This window comes from Ascaphus truei, chromosome 21 (genome assembly GCF_040206685.1).
Source record: "Ascaphus truei isolate aAscTru1 chromosome 21, aAscTru1.hap1, whole genome shotgun sequence".
Taxonomy (NCBI): domain Eukaryota; kingdom Metazoa; phylum Chordata; class Amphibia; order Anura; family Ascaphidae; genus Ascaphus; species Ascaphus truei.
In genome coordinates this window covers 32,267,063-32,280,674 of record NC_134503.1, presented here as the reverse complement: position 1 = coordinate 32,280,674, position 13,612 = coordinate 32,267,063, and the positions used below count along the sequence as shown (strand labels likewise).

The window sequence follows — 13,612 nt, the reverse complement described above, 5'->3', positions numbered from 1 at the left end:
GGCATGTGCTAGGGAGCTGTATATTAACCCTTGTCTTGAATGCAGGACACTTGCTCACAGGTGTGTTGTACGGTCCTCTGCCGTAGTTTTTCTTTCTTTTTACGGGATGCTATTGATATGTTTGTCCCTATAATGGAGGCTTGTTGGCTAACCACAGTGTTGAGGCCAATGATACTGTACCCTACCTGTATTTATCTGAAAGTATTCTTCCACTGTCTTTTTCTTCAATGTTTTCCTTGATTTTTGGGAAGTTTAGCAGGGAGTTGTTGAGTTGCCAGCTGTATTGTCTCTGCATGTCTGACTGAATCGCTTTTGTTTTTATCTGAGCAGGCAATGGAAGCAGAGGTAAAGCAAGTGCGGGGCTGGGAAGAAAGTCTACACTGATCAAAACTGTCCAGTCTATGAACAACTACAGAAACTATCAAAACTGCACCATCGTGAGGCCGCACATTCCACACTCCAGCTACGGCACTTACGTTACGCTCGCTCCCAAAGTCTTGGTTTTCCCCGTCTCTGTTCAGGTACGTTGATGCGTTCATTTTTAAGCCCTGTAACCCCTGCGCTGCTGTAGAGTGCCGCAACTCATCGTGCGAAGCCGGAAAAAATGGTTACTTTATTTGTTTGTATGTACAGAGGCGACACGTTTTTGTCTAAATCGGCTAGAGCCGCAAGCCGGGAGGTTTCCCGGCTTTCTAAACGAATCCCCTCGGCGTGCCGCGCGTCACCGATGCACGGTCACGCTTCATCGGGTGCGTGCGCGCCATGCGCTCGTGCCCAGGGCTCCCCGAAGGGAGCCCTGGTGTCCTCTAATGTGGGGGACGGCGGTGGGGGGCTCCGGGGGTCCCGGTGGACCCGGAGAGGGGGGGGGGGTGCCTCGATCGGAGGACCGAGGCTCCGGCGCGCGCACGGGACACCCCGGCGCGCCCGGGACACCCCGGCGCGTGCCCGGTTTCTGTCGCGGCCGAGACCAAGCAAAAGTTAGAATAAACTCGGCCGCGACAGTACTTGGTACTGTATAAAAGGGCTGATGTTCCCTGGAGCCACAATACATTGTGTCCCACAGAGTTGCAGTACTACAGCCCCTAAACGTTTGAATACCATTGATTTAAGCATTGGGTATGTCTCGGACCACACAGGGTTTTTCTTCTGGTACGGCAATTATTGAGAGGTTATTATATACAATTCTTTCATATGATGGTTTGCACTGAGAGTTGGGAGGGGGTTAGTAGAAGTTGTCTGACAAGTGGCCGAGGAGGAATACGTGATTTCCCCTATTGAAATGTGACAAAACTGCGCCACTGTGCTGTAAATAAAAATACCACTTGTGAGCACATTCACATATCTCAGACGTGCACAAACCTGCCTTTCCCCATTACCTCTTAGCATACAGTGCATCCACTGCAGCCAGGGATTCTGGGTAATGACATGCAAGTGAGCACTCTGTGTGTCACTCTTTGCTTTTTAACATGGATCCCTATAAACTGAAGCCTGTCGTATTACAAGGGTTTTTCAGCAGAGCCTGGATTAAAGAAGTGCAAAGCCAGTAACCCCACTCACAGACCGCTATTTCAACCTTTTGGGTCTCATCAATGTGACGATTGTTATACTGGTTTTGCAATGTGAAACTGGTAGTGGCTACCACCACATGAAAATTGTATTCGCGGTACACCTATTGTAATGTACAGTAACTACAGTACATAGTAAAGTGGATTCAGAGGAATCGGGACAGGCAGGAATACAGGGGTAGGCAGTCTTACAGTAGTGAAAAAGAAATTAAGTGGAGGCACAATAGCAAATGGAATCAACTTTATATTCACCTTCAGAGTAAGTGGTCAATAATATTAAAATATGCATATATGGTGCACTTCCAATGGAAAAACATACATTAAAAACATAAAAAATTGTTAAGAGGGATATAGCTAAATATCATATATGTGAACTGGTAAAAGTGTGTAAAGATCAGTTGCCTGTGAGTGAGGTGGTTACCTTAATTGCTGCTGGCTGTCAGCTCCTGCATGTTCCTTTCTCTCTGGGGTTAACACCTGGACAGTCCTGCCACAGAGCTGGATTGGGCGCTCACACTGCTGGGACTCACTACCTCCGTGAGTAGGCGGGGGCCGTGGGTCACCTTGGTGTGCGCCGTCAGATGGGACCGTCCTGGGTGTCTTCCAAATTTCCTCCTCATGTTCACCTACAGAGTCGCTGTATTGCAGCTTGGAAAGGTAGCAGGCTGATCAGCTTGCTTTCCAGCAAATGTCACAATATTCTGCTCACAGCTCACAGCTCATGACTTCCTCTGTGTTCACTTCACACACTGCTGATTCAATGCTGGCTCCTCCTACGCGTTTCTCCACGTGATGTGGCTTCGTCAGTGAGTAGAGTTCCTTCATGGGGCCCCTCGCTGGTGCTGGATTCCCTGACAGTACATCCTTTTGAACCTGTACATTAAATATCTTTGAAACTATTGTCATGGAAGATAGCATTCCTCATAGCCATAACGTCAGCACAGAGAGTGGGAGAGTTACAAGCTCTATATTGCAAATAAATATTTCTTATCACTCACTGGGATAAGGCTTTGGTCCCGCTGCGGCCGGCGGCGCGCGCGGCCGCAGACCACCAGCTGCTTGCCTCTGTTCTTGATGTCCCTGCTGGCTCCTTCCGGCGTAGCTGACTGCGTGCTGTGACGCATCAGCCAGCCGGAGCTACAAGGAGCTTGTGGTTTCGGTGAGTGCAGCGTCACGTGGCATGCAAGGGAACCAATCACGGATTAGATCCCAGCAGCCAATCCGATTTCCCCCCCCCCTGCTCCGACCCCCCCCCCGTTCCATTCACCCCCCCCGTTCCGATTTCCCTGCTCCGATCCACCCCCCCCGTTCCAATTTCCCCCCTTGCTCCGATTCACCCCCCGTGTGTATTTGCCTGTGTGTGTGAGTGCCTGTGAGTGGAGGGGAGCAGGGAAGGAGCTGCGGGAGGAAAGCTGTGTGTGTGGGGGACGGACGAACGAACCCTCCGCTCAAACCACGCCCCCTCCCGCTCCAGCTCCAGCTCCCGCTCCCTACAAACTGCAGGTAGTGGTCAATTGTCTTTCAGCGCGCCACCTGTCTGGAGTGCGGGCACGCTGACTGAGGGAGCGGGGCCTTAGCCTAAGGCCCAGGACATAGTAAAATCAGCGTCGCTGAGGCGGGCTGAGCCGCGCTGAACAGATGCACAAAGCCCCTGCATCTGTAATAAGCGCGGCTATAGTTTCTCCCTCCACATGCTTGCTGATGCGTGCGGAGGCTGAGAAAATCAGAAGAGACAGGAGAGTTTGAAATTTTGCCGCTCCCATCCAATGGGACTTCAGCCTTTTTTTTCCTACTGCGTCGGTGTTCTGAGATAGCAGAGCCACCAGACAGAGTAGAGGCAGCACAGAGGTGTGTGTGTGTGTGTGTCTGTGTGTGTGTATGTATGTGTGTGTGTGTACTGCACCGACACACTTTATTCGAGCAAATACCCAGTATGTACCTGGCAGATACCTGGAATGCGCCGCTCCTTACCTCTGACAAGCCCCGTTGCGTTTGCCTTTCCAGCCTGGGTTCATGCCTGGCTGACGGGCGGCTGATCTGTTAAATGATAATGATTAGGATTTAATAGGCTGCAATGCTTCGCGTGTCTACCAGATGGCATAAATTCATGAATTGTAATGCAGTATATATATATATATACTGTGCAGTATTGCAGCCAGTGGGAATAAAATGCTTCAATCCCTGCCTAGAAAATAACCCAATGCACTCGGGCAGAAAACAGTCACAAACCTCAATACACCCGGGTATACCCGAATTCGTGGGACTAGCCGTGCTCGAATAAAGTGTGTCGCCAGTGTATGTGTATGTGTGTGTGTGTCTGTGTGTCTGTGTGTATGTGTGTGTGTGTGTATATATCATGTGTGTGTGATGTATGTGTGTGATGTATGTGTGTGATGTATGTGTGTGATGTATGTGTGTGAATATATTTATCAAAGTTGCACAATGTTAATAAATAATTTATTCTCACAACATTATTATTTATTATTCTTTTTTTTTAATTTTTAAAATATTATATAATATACACACACACACACATATATACACACACACAGGTTCCCCAGTGACACACAAACACACAGACCACTTCAAAGTGACACACACACACACACACACACACACATACACACTGACAGCTACCAAGTGACACACACACACACACAGTGATACCCGCCTCCCAAGCGCGCTTGCTGTCTCCTCTGCCAGCAAAACGCTCCTGGTAGAGCGAGCGGCAGCAAGCAACAGCGAGCAGCAGCACAAAAGTTACATAGTAGATGAGGTTGAAAAAAGACGTACTTCCATCAAGTTCAACCTATGCTAAATTTAGACAACAGATACTTTATCCTATATCTATACATACTTATTGATCCAGAGGAAGGCAAACAAAAAACCCCATTAAGGGGAAAAATTAATTCCTTCCTGACTCCAAGAATTGGCAATCGGATTAATCCCTGGATCAACATCCTTCCCATGTATACTTATTTAGTATATCCCTGTATACCTTTCCCATCTATTATAACAATTAAACAAAAGACACCCTATGGGCAGCACTCGTTGTAAGCAGATATGAATTAGTGATAAATTTAAAATTAAAATGCTTTAATCATATAATTTAAAATAGATGTCAAAATTGTTGAAAAAATGGTCAACTGACTGTGGTGACAAAATACAAAGAAAACAGACAAAAATATATAAAATACTATAACTGAGATCTAGGGGGGGAGGTGGAGAGCCCACCTAGCTGCTAACTAGCAGAAATCAACAATCAAGGACTATAATAGTCAACCCCCTAGTTCAGCAATAACAAGGTTAAAAGGCCTGTAAAGTGGATACAGGTGACGGAGAACTACCCATGCAAAGGTATATACCTATGTGCTATGCACAATAGATTGAGAGCTCACTAATTGCTATTTGATAGTCCACAATGAAGATGGTGAGGAATACCCTAAATAAAGGGTTAAAGCAAGCCTAACTATAGGAGGGTTAATATGGTAGGCTAAGTGTTATATTATAGTGTGCACAAGAGCTCACAAAGTGTGGTACTTAGCTCTGGGGCACGGTTCTAGTCCGTATCCAGTTATAGCCCCCTAACATAAATGTGCCACTTAAACATGCTTAATAATACCTCACAGTATACACATAGGTCAGTCAGTGACTATCAATAGCTAAATGTACAAGAGCTTACAAAAAATGTTTTTTACAGCTCTGGGGCACGGATCTAGTCCGTATCCAGTTATGGCCCCCTAATTCAAATGTGTCACAGTAACAGATAGGTAAACAGACTGTAATAACGTTGTGAGCAAACACATAAATGTACAGGTACAATTGCTTATGTCAGCGTTACTCCGCGATATTAACCCTGACGAGGGCTTAACACAGGGATGCGGTATATATCCAATTACCTCACCCAGCACGTGTAAATGCAATTGCTGCTGACTACTTTTTTCATTGCGTGCATTTCCTCTCCCCTCGGCTCATTTATGTGTTTGCTCACAACGTTATTACAGTCTGTTTACCTATCTGTTACTGTGACACATTTGAATTAGGGGGCCATAACTGGATACGGACTAGATCCGTGCCCCAGAGCTGTAAAAAACATTTTTTGTAAGCTCTTGTACATTTAGCTATTGATAGTCACTGACTGACCTATGTGTATACTGTGAGGTATTATTAAGCATGTTTAAGTGGCACATTTATGTTAGGGGGCTATAACTGGATACGGACTAGAACCGTGCCCCAGAGCTAAGTACCACACTTTGTGAGCTCTTGTGCACACTATAATATAACACTTAGCCTACCATATTAACCCTCCTATAGTTAGGCTTGCTTTAACCCTTTATTTAGGGTATTCCTCACCATCTTCATTGTGGACTATCAAATAGCAATTAGTGAGCTCTCAATCTATTGTGCATAGCACATAGGTATATACCTTTGCATGGGTAGTTCTCCGTCACCTGTATCCACTTTACAGGCCTTTTAACCTTGTTATTGCTGAACTAGGGGGTTGACTATTATAGTCCTTGATTGTTGATTTCTGCTAGTTAGCAGCTAGGTGGGCTCTCCACCTCCCCCCCTAGATCTAAGTTATAGTATTTTATATATTTTTGTCTGTTTTCTTTGTATTTTGTCACCACAGTCAGTTGACCATTTTTTCAACAATTTTGACATCTATTTTAAATTATATGATTAAAGCATTTTAATTTTAAATTTATCACTAATTCATATCTGCTTACAACGAGTGCTGCCCATAGGGTGTCTTTTGTTTAATTGTTATAATTCTGCTCCTTCCCCTTATTGCACCGTTGTTAATTCTTTCTTGATTAGAGGCTGATGCGAGGGTCTCCACCCTTTTCCCCCTTTCCCATTGTTGTATACCTTTCCCATCTAAAAAGATGTCCAACCTTTTTTTGAACAAATCTATTGTATCTGCCATCACAGTCTCCATGGGTAATGAATTCCACATTTTAACTGCCCTTACTGTAAAGAACCCTTTTCTTTGTTGCTGGTGAAATTTCCTTTCCTCCAACCCTAAGGGATGGCCCGAGTCCTTTGTTCTGCCCGTGGGATGAATAGTTCTTTTGAAAGCTCCTTGTATTGTCCCTGAATATATTTGTATATAGTTATCATATCCCCTCTTAGACGCCTCTTTTCTAATGTAAATAAATCTAATTTAGCTAGCCTCTCCTCATAAGTTAGAATGTCCGTCCCCTTTATTAATTTGGTGGCTCTTCTCTGCACTCTCTCTAGTTCCATAATGTATTTTCTTAGGATTGGTGCCCAACATTGTACTCCATATTCAAGGTGTGGTCTTACTAATGCTTTGTAAAGGGGCATAATTATGTTTACTTCCCTTCCATCCATTACCGTTTGATGCAAGATAAGATCTTGTTTGCCTTTGCAGCTACTGCATGACATTGGGCACTATTGCTAAGCCTGCTGTCTACAAGCACTCCTAAATCCTTCTCCATCAAGGATGTCCTAAGGCCTAAGGCAGTCATGGTGACGTCATCACAGATGCACATGAGCTAGGGAAGCTCTGTGCACTCCGCCGTTGAATACACTATAACCCCTGATTGGTGCTCCGATCAGCCACGTGAGACACCGCACCAGCCGGGGGAACCGTTAGGATGGCACAAAAGAAAACGCCGAAGCCGGGGACCCCAGATCTCTCCTGCTACAGCCGGAGACAGCCAGCAGCAGCAGAGAGAAGGAAGAATAAAGATGGTGCCTCCGAGCGCACGGGAGCGCGTGTCTGCAGCAACAGCCAAAGATGGAGAGAGGCAAGTTGCAGGACCTGCGGGGGTTATCACTGACAGGCTACCCCGGGGAACTCGACGGAGAGGGCCACAGCGGGGGAGGAGGCAGTGCGGAGAGCTGTTTCTGACAGAGCTGAGTACAGTATGGCAGAGACACAGTAATTACTAAGCAGGACCTCCAGAACATGCTGAAAGAAATGCAAGCGGGCTTTCAGTCAGCTCTGGATAGAGCTGTAAAGGAATTTAAAACAGAAGTTTCTTTATTGGCTAAAAGAACTACGGAGCTTGAAGATAAGGCAGTCATGCGACCAGTTTACCATTTTTAGTCTAAAGTGCTATCTCAATTTCACTTTAACCAAGAATTTGTAATTCCCTCACGCTGCCCAAAACCGGGGAATAAGACTGAGGAGTATTAACACAATCTCGATGTGGTGAGGTATTTTGAAAGCCTATTTCAACCAGGTTCCAGGTATCAGAAAGTCGGATAGGATGTTTGGCCTCTCAGATGGACCCACGGCTATGAAATCAGCGTCCAAGGCAACAATATCCAGCTTGATTGATTGTGTCATGCATAAGGAAAGCATATGAGAAAATTCACCTTTAAGTCTAAAGGCTCATTCATTCAATAATATATATTATCTTTAACTGTGCATACAATACCTTGCATATAATGTATAACCCTTTTCACTCATTGTAACTATGTATTTGTAACCATGTATTTGTCATAACGCTGTGCCCAGGACATACTTGAAAACAAAAGGTAACTCTCAATGTATTACTTCCTGGTAAAACATTTTATAAATAAACACACAGATACCCAGCAAGCTCTAAGGAACCCCAAAAATTACCACATAATATGTATATGTGTATATTCTGGGAAATGACATGCAAATGAGCACTCAGTGTCACTTTTTGCTTCTTGTCCTTTATAACATTGATCCCTGTATAAGCTTATGCCAGCCGTATTAAATAGAAAACACAAAATGCCCAATGCCACTTCCAATATAACAAAAATACACAGTACAATACTTATATATTCTCTTGAAAAAAGGGTAATTTAGTTTAACCCTTTGGCCAAAGCGCCGTAAGCCTGTGAGCCGCATCAAGGCAGACCCTGGTCACAGGTCCCTAACACTACCAGATAAAATACTAATACACCTGTACTAGGATTACAATTCTCATTTACCTCTATTAGGAGGGAGAAGGATCAACATTGGATCCATATCCAGTCAAATGAAATATACCTGCTAACCAGGGCAGTGGGGAGGGGTGAGCTTAATATTTGGGAGGGAGGGGCCACTAACCTCCAGCAGCTGAGACCAACTGACAATGAGTTAAACAAAACAAAAAAAAGCCAAGAAGCTCTCATTGTATTTTATCTGGTAGTGTTAGGGACCTGTGACCAGGGTCTGCCTCTATGCGGCTCACAGTCTTACGACGCTTTGGCCAAAGGGTTAAACTAAATGACCCTTTTTCAAGAGAATATATAAGTATTGTACTGTGTATTTTTGTTATATTGGAAGTGGCATTGAGCATTTTGTGTTTTCTGTTTAATGTATCCGACAAGCTCAGTAGCACTCCTTTATGACACTTATATACATACAGCTAAACCCTGTTATAACGCGGTCCTCGGGGCCCACCCCGAGACCACCGCGTTAGTAACGGGGTCGCACTAATTTTTTTTTTTAAAAATGGCCGCCGCACGCCTGATCGGGAGGGAGTTAATTAAATAAATAAATAAATAAAAAGTTTTAAAAAAATGGCAGCGATTCATCCCTCCTCCCTCTCCCTCTCAGCCCCCTCCCTCCCTCTCAACTCCCCCCCCCCCTCCCCCCCACCCCCGAGGTATGCCCCCGCAGGGCAGTGCCCCTCTCTGGGTGCAGGAGGGTGGGTTACATGTCAGCCGCACGTTGTACTCACGGTCACAAGTACAACGCTGCAGAGGCTGCAAAATGGAGACGGAGCCCCCAGGAGGAAAGCTGGGACCGGAGCCAGATGCTGCTAGAAGCAAAGCATTCTGGGAGTGGACGGGGCTGCCTCTGTCCAGCCTCATCTGCCCCTCACAGGGAGGGGGGATCCCCCATAGAGACCTGCCCCCCTCACTCCCAGCCAGGGCACAGGGGTGACCCCAAAACAGAGACCTGCCCCCCTCCCTCTCCCTCCCAGCCCCCCTCCCTCTCAGCCCCCCTCCCTCTTCCTCCCAGCCTCCTGGTTTTGCGGTGGGTGGCAATGTGTGTCTGTGTCCTCCCAGCCAGATCTGCTGCTGCTGCTGCTGCTGCTGCTGCTGCTGCAAGAGGGAGGGGGGGGGGGTTGGGCTTCTGACATGTGAGTTCTGCTGACATGTGAGGGGGGGGGAGTTCTGCTGACATGTGAGGGGGGGGGCTGCTGAAATGTGAGGGGGGGGTGGGCTGCTGAAATGTGAGGGGGGGGGTGGGCTGCTGACATGTGAGTGTATTGTGAGGGCTGTGTGCAGTGAGTGTGTGCAGTGTGTGTCAGTGTGAGCAGTGTGTGTGCAGTGTGTGCAGTGTGAGCAATGAGCAGTGTGTGTGCAGTGTGTGCAGTGTGAGCAATGAGCAGTGTGTGTCAGTGTGAGCAGTGTGTGTCAGTGTGAGCAGTGTGAGCAATGAGCAGTGTGTGCAGTGTGTGGCAGTGTGAGCAGTGTGTGTGCAGTGTGCAGTGTGAGCAATGAGCAGTGTGTGCAGTGTGTGTGCAGTGTGCAGTGTGAGCAATGTGCAGTGTGTGTCAGTGTGAGCAGTGTGTGCAGTGTGTCAGTGTGTGCAGTGTGAGCAATGAGCAGTGTGTGTGCAGTGTGAGCAATGAGCAGTGTGCAGTGTGAGCAATGAGCAGTGTGTGTGCAGTGTGTGTGCAGTGTGTCAGTGTGTGCAATGAGCAGTGTGTGTGCAGTGTGCAGTGTGTGTGCAGTGTGCAGTGTGTGTGCAGTGTGAGCAATGAGCAGTGTGTGTGCAGTGAGTGTGTGCAGTGTGTGCAGTGTGCAAAAAACGGGAGCCACGGGAAAACCGCGTTATAACTGAATCGCGGTATAGCGAGGCGCGTTATAACGGGGTTTAGCTGTATATATATATATATTTTTGTGGGGGCTCAGGGGTTCTCAATGAGAGCTTCTTGGGGTTTTTTTGTTTTGTTTAATGGCCAGCCGTATTACACAGCTTTTCAGCACAGCCTGGGTTAAGAAGTGCATAGCCAGTAACCCTACTCACAGACAGCTTTTTCAGCTGTTTGGGTCTCTTCAGTGGTTATACTGGTGGGTAACAAAGTGACAAAGACCCTTCGCTGTGCTTTTTCATCACCTTCTCAAATGGAAAAAAAAGAAACCTCTTGTCAAGGTAATTGGGAAACCAAAGTAGTTTGTGGAAAATAAATAAAATAACAACGCCTTTAACCCCTTTTGCTTTGTAGACGGCATCAAAGTGGGTACCAGTGCCATTTACCGAGCCAAGGTTTAGAGGATCAAATGTGACTTTAAATAGATGCTGTTGCCCCTTTAAATCTTTGAGAAGCCATGAGAAGGCCTGCTCTGTAAAGGCAGGCATTATGGCTTGGAGTGGGCGAAAGCTGTGGTCAGGCATCCTGTGCTCAGCACAGTGAAGCTTCAGCCTACGTTGCGTGGTACAGCCAGACGCGTGGTGATCACAAGTTCAGAGCTGTTTGCACAGAGCAGATAGTCTTTTTATAGTTCCCTGTGACGTAGGTGCTGAGGGTTTTTTTCCTTTTATCTCTGTGCTGGACTGCTGACTTTGGCCCTTTAATAAAGTTTGTGCCCACATTAGTTTAATGCATCAATTGGCTATGACTACATTGCAACTGTTAAGAGATTAAATGTGTTTTTTTTTTGTTTGTTTTTTAAACCTACTACATTTGTTGTCGTTATCTTTAGCCACTAGATCTCTGTAACCCGGCGAGGACCCTCATTATATCTGAAGAGCTGTTTCTTCATGAAAACAGAACAAAGACCATTCAGGTAAGGATACAAAATCAGCACTTTTCAGTGTAATCTCATGGGGAGTGTGTGTGTGTGTGTTTTTAATAGATTGAGCTGGGATTGTGGTCTGTGATATGCTGTTTATATTTCATATAAAGGCGATTTATGAGGCTAGGCTGCACCGTAAATTCGGAACACTGTGTGTGCCATCCACTTTTAAAGCCTTGAAAGTAATAGACTGTTTAAATGCAGGATATGTAATGTATCAAAGGGAATTAATTGGTCATAATAAATTTTGCAGGGGGAAGGTACATAAGTTTTAAAGTATTAAACAGGGAAATGGATTATAGTATATATATATATATATATATATATATATATATATATATATATACAGTATATATTATATATATATATATATATATAATATATATATATAATATATATATATATATATATATATATATATATATATATACACACACACATATATATATAGTGTAGTTATACTATCAAAATGTAAAATCTTTATGTATCTATTGGCATTGGGGTTAACGTGTGTGTGTGTGTGTGTGTGTGTGTGTGTGTGTGTGTGTGTGTGTGTGTGTGTGTGTGTGTGTGTGTGTGTGTGTGTGTGTGTGTGTGTGTGTGTGTGTGTGTGTGTGTGTGTGTGTGTGTGTGTGTGTGTGTGTTTTACTTCATTCTTTAGCAATCGTGAATACAGTACACTGAAAGATTGTAAACTTTCCTGATACTAGCTTGGGGAATGCTTATGGTATGGTAACCCTTTCACTGTCTAGGTACCCGTTGCTGTCGACTGCAGGCAGTAAGGGGGTTAACATGCTTTCATTCAGTAAATATTTGCCACGTTGTTGCATGGGGTTGTTTGGGATGAAAACGAAATCACATTGAGTTGAACCTTATGCTAAATTGTAACTGTGAGATCCTCAAACTGTAATTATATTTGTATTGATCCGGAGGAAGGAAAAGAGCCCAGTGCAACATTGGCATATTATGTTTATTTAGGGGGAAATCAGATCTCACCCTGGTTTGAATGCCTACATTTTATCCCGATCTAACAGGTCAATGTTTCTACTTGTTCAGTGCACCTTTCCTTTCTAAAAATGTTTATTTATCAAATACCAGGAAGTAATACACAGAGTTACCTCTCATTTTCATGTATGTCCTGGGCACAGGGTTATGATAACAATACATGGTTACATTAAATGTACAGAGGTTATACAGTCAATTCAGAGATTTCATGGACAATTAGAGTTGCAAAATTGGGTAGAGGGGATAAAAGGGCTGGCGAGTTTCTGATTGAAACTACAACAGCTTTAACATCAGCAAACGTCTCACACCCTTTAGCTGCGCCAAATTCTATTCGTCTTTGGGGCGATGCAGATATGGACTGAAAAAGTTCAGATTGAATGCAGCTGTGGTTTCAAAGTCCTTTGTCCTCATGTGTCAGTAATATTCCAGAGAGTGGGGCTGATGAAACACAGCAGTAAGCAAATGTTTTTTTGCAGAGGGGATGTTAGGAGGTGGTCTGGCACACAAAAACTCTATTTGAATCAGATATCACCTGCCGGTGTCCACGAGCCAAAAGGGACAGTTCTGCAATGTCCCCAGGGGAACACATGAAATAGGAGCGGTCCAGGTACTCGGTCTTCAGTATAACAGGTTTAATTCAGCAAGAAAATCTAACGTTTCGACTGCCACGCAGTCTTTATCAGAGCCTTGATAAAGACTGCGTGGCAGTCGAAACGTTGGATTTTCTTGCTGAATTAAACCTGTTATACTGAAGACAGAGTGCCTGGACCTTTCCTATTTCTTTGCAGAGGGGAGCAGCTCTTGGGGAACCCCATCAGGCGTCTGCCTTTGGGGCAACGCGGATGTAAAAACATGTCTTCTCTTAAAGCACCAATTTAAGCTGTCATTTCCCCCCCCCCCTTTAATATGGGCATGAATACAATCCACACAATAAGTAATTAGCTAAGTTGCCGATCGATTCGTTTTCCTACGATCGATCGGCGAAGATTTGGCTTGGGGGTTCAGTAAATGTCTGTCAGTGCAGCAGAAGAGGACCAAAGATGCAAAATTCTGTGGGAAGATCATGTGAGCAGGCAGTCACTAGATACAATTGGTGCACTGCTAGAGAGAGGGCAGGGCTCAAAAAGGGGTGTGCCAGAGCCTGTTTCAGAAGAGAAAGAGGTTGTGACTTTATAAATGGTTGCAATAGAAACATAAAATGCTTATTACATTGTACATAAAAAATGTTATTCAGAGTTGTTTAAAAAAAATGGTTCAGGTATTTTCTCAAAGTACAGAACTGATAAAAAACAAACAAAAAA

At 44.9% G+C, this 13,612-nt stretch overlaps 1 protein-coding gene across 5 annotated transcripts in view; it reads left to right on the top strand.

The window, feature by feature from the left end:
- The window catches only part of RGS3 (regulator of G protein signaling 3), a 457,941-nt gene that overhangs the window by 133,394 nt on the left and 310,935 nt on the right, over nucleotides 1–13,612 (top strand). For all 5 annotated transcript variants that reach the window (XM_075579463.1, XM_075579464.1, XM_075579466.1 and 2 more), the window contains 2 exons: nucleotides 331–521; nucleotides 11,214–11,297. In XM_075579463.1, the coding sequence (XP_075435578.1) occupies nucleotides 331–521; nucleotides 11,214–11,297 (275 nt within the window). The remainder of the gene's footprint in view (nucleotides 1–330; nucleotides 522–11,213; nucleotides 11,298–13,612) is intronic.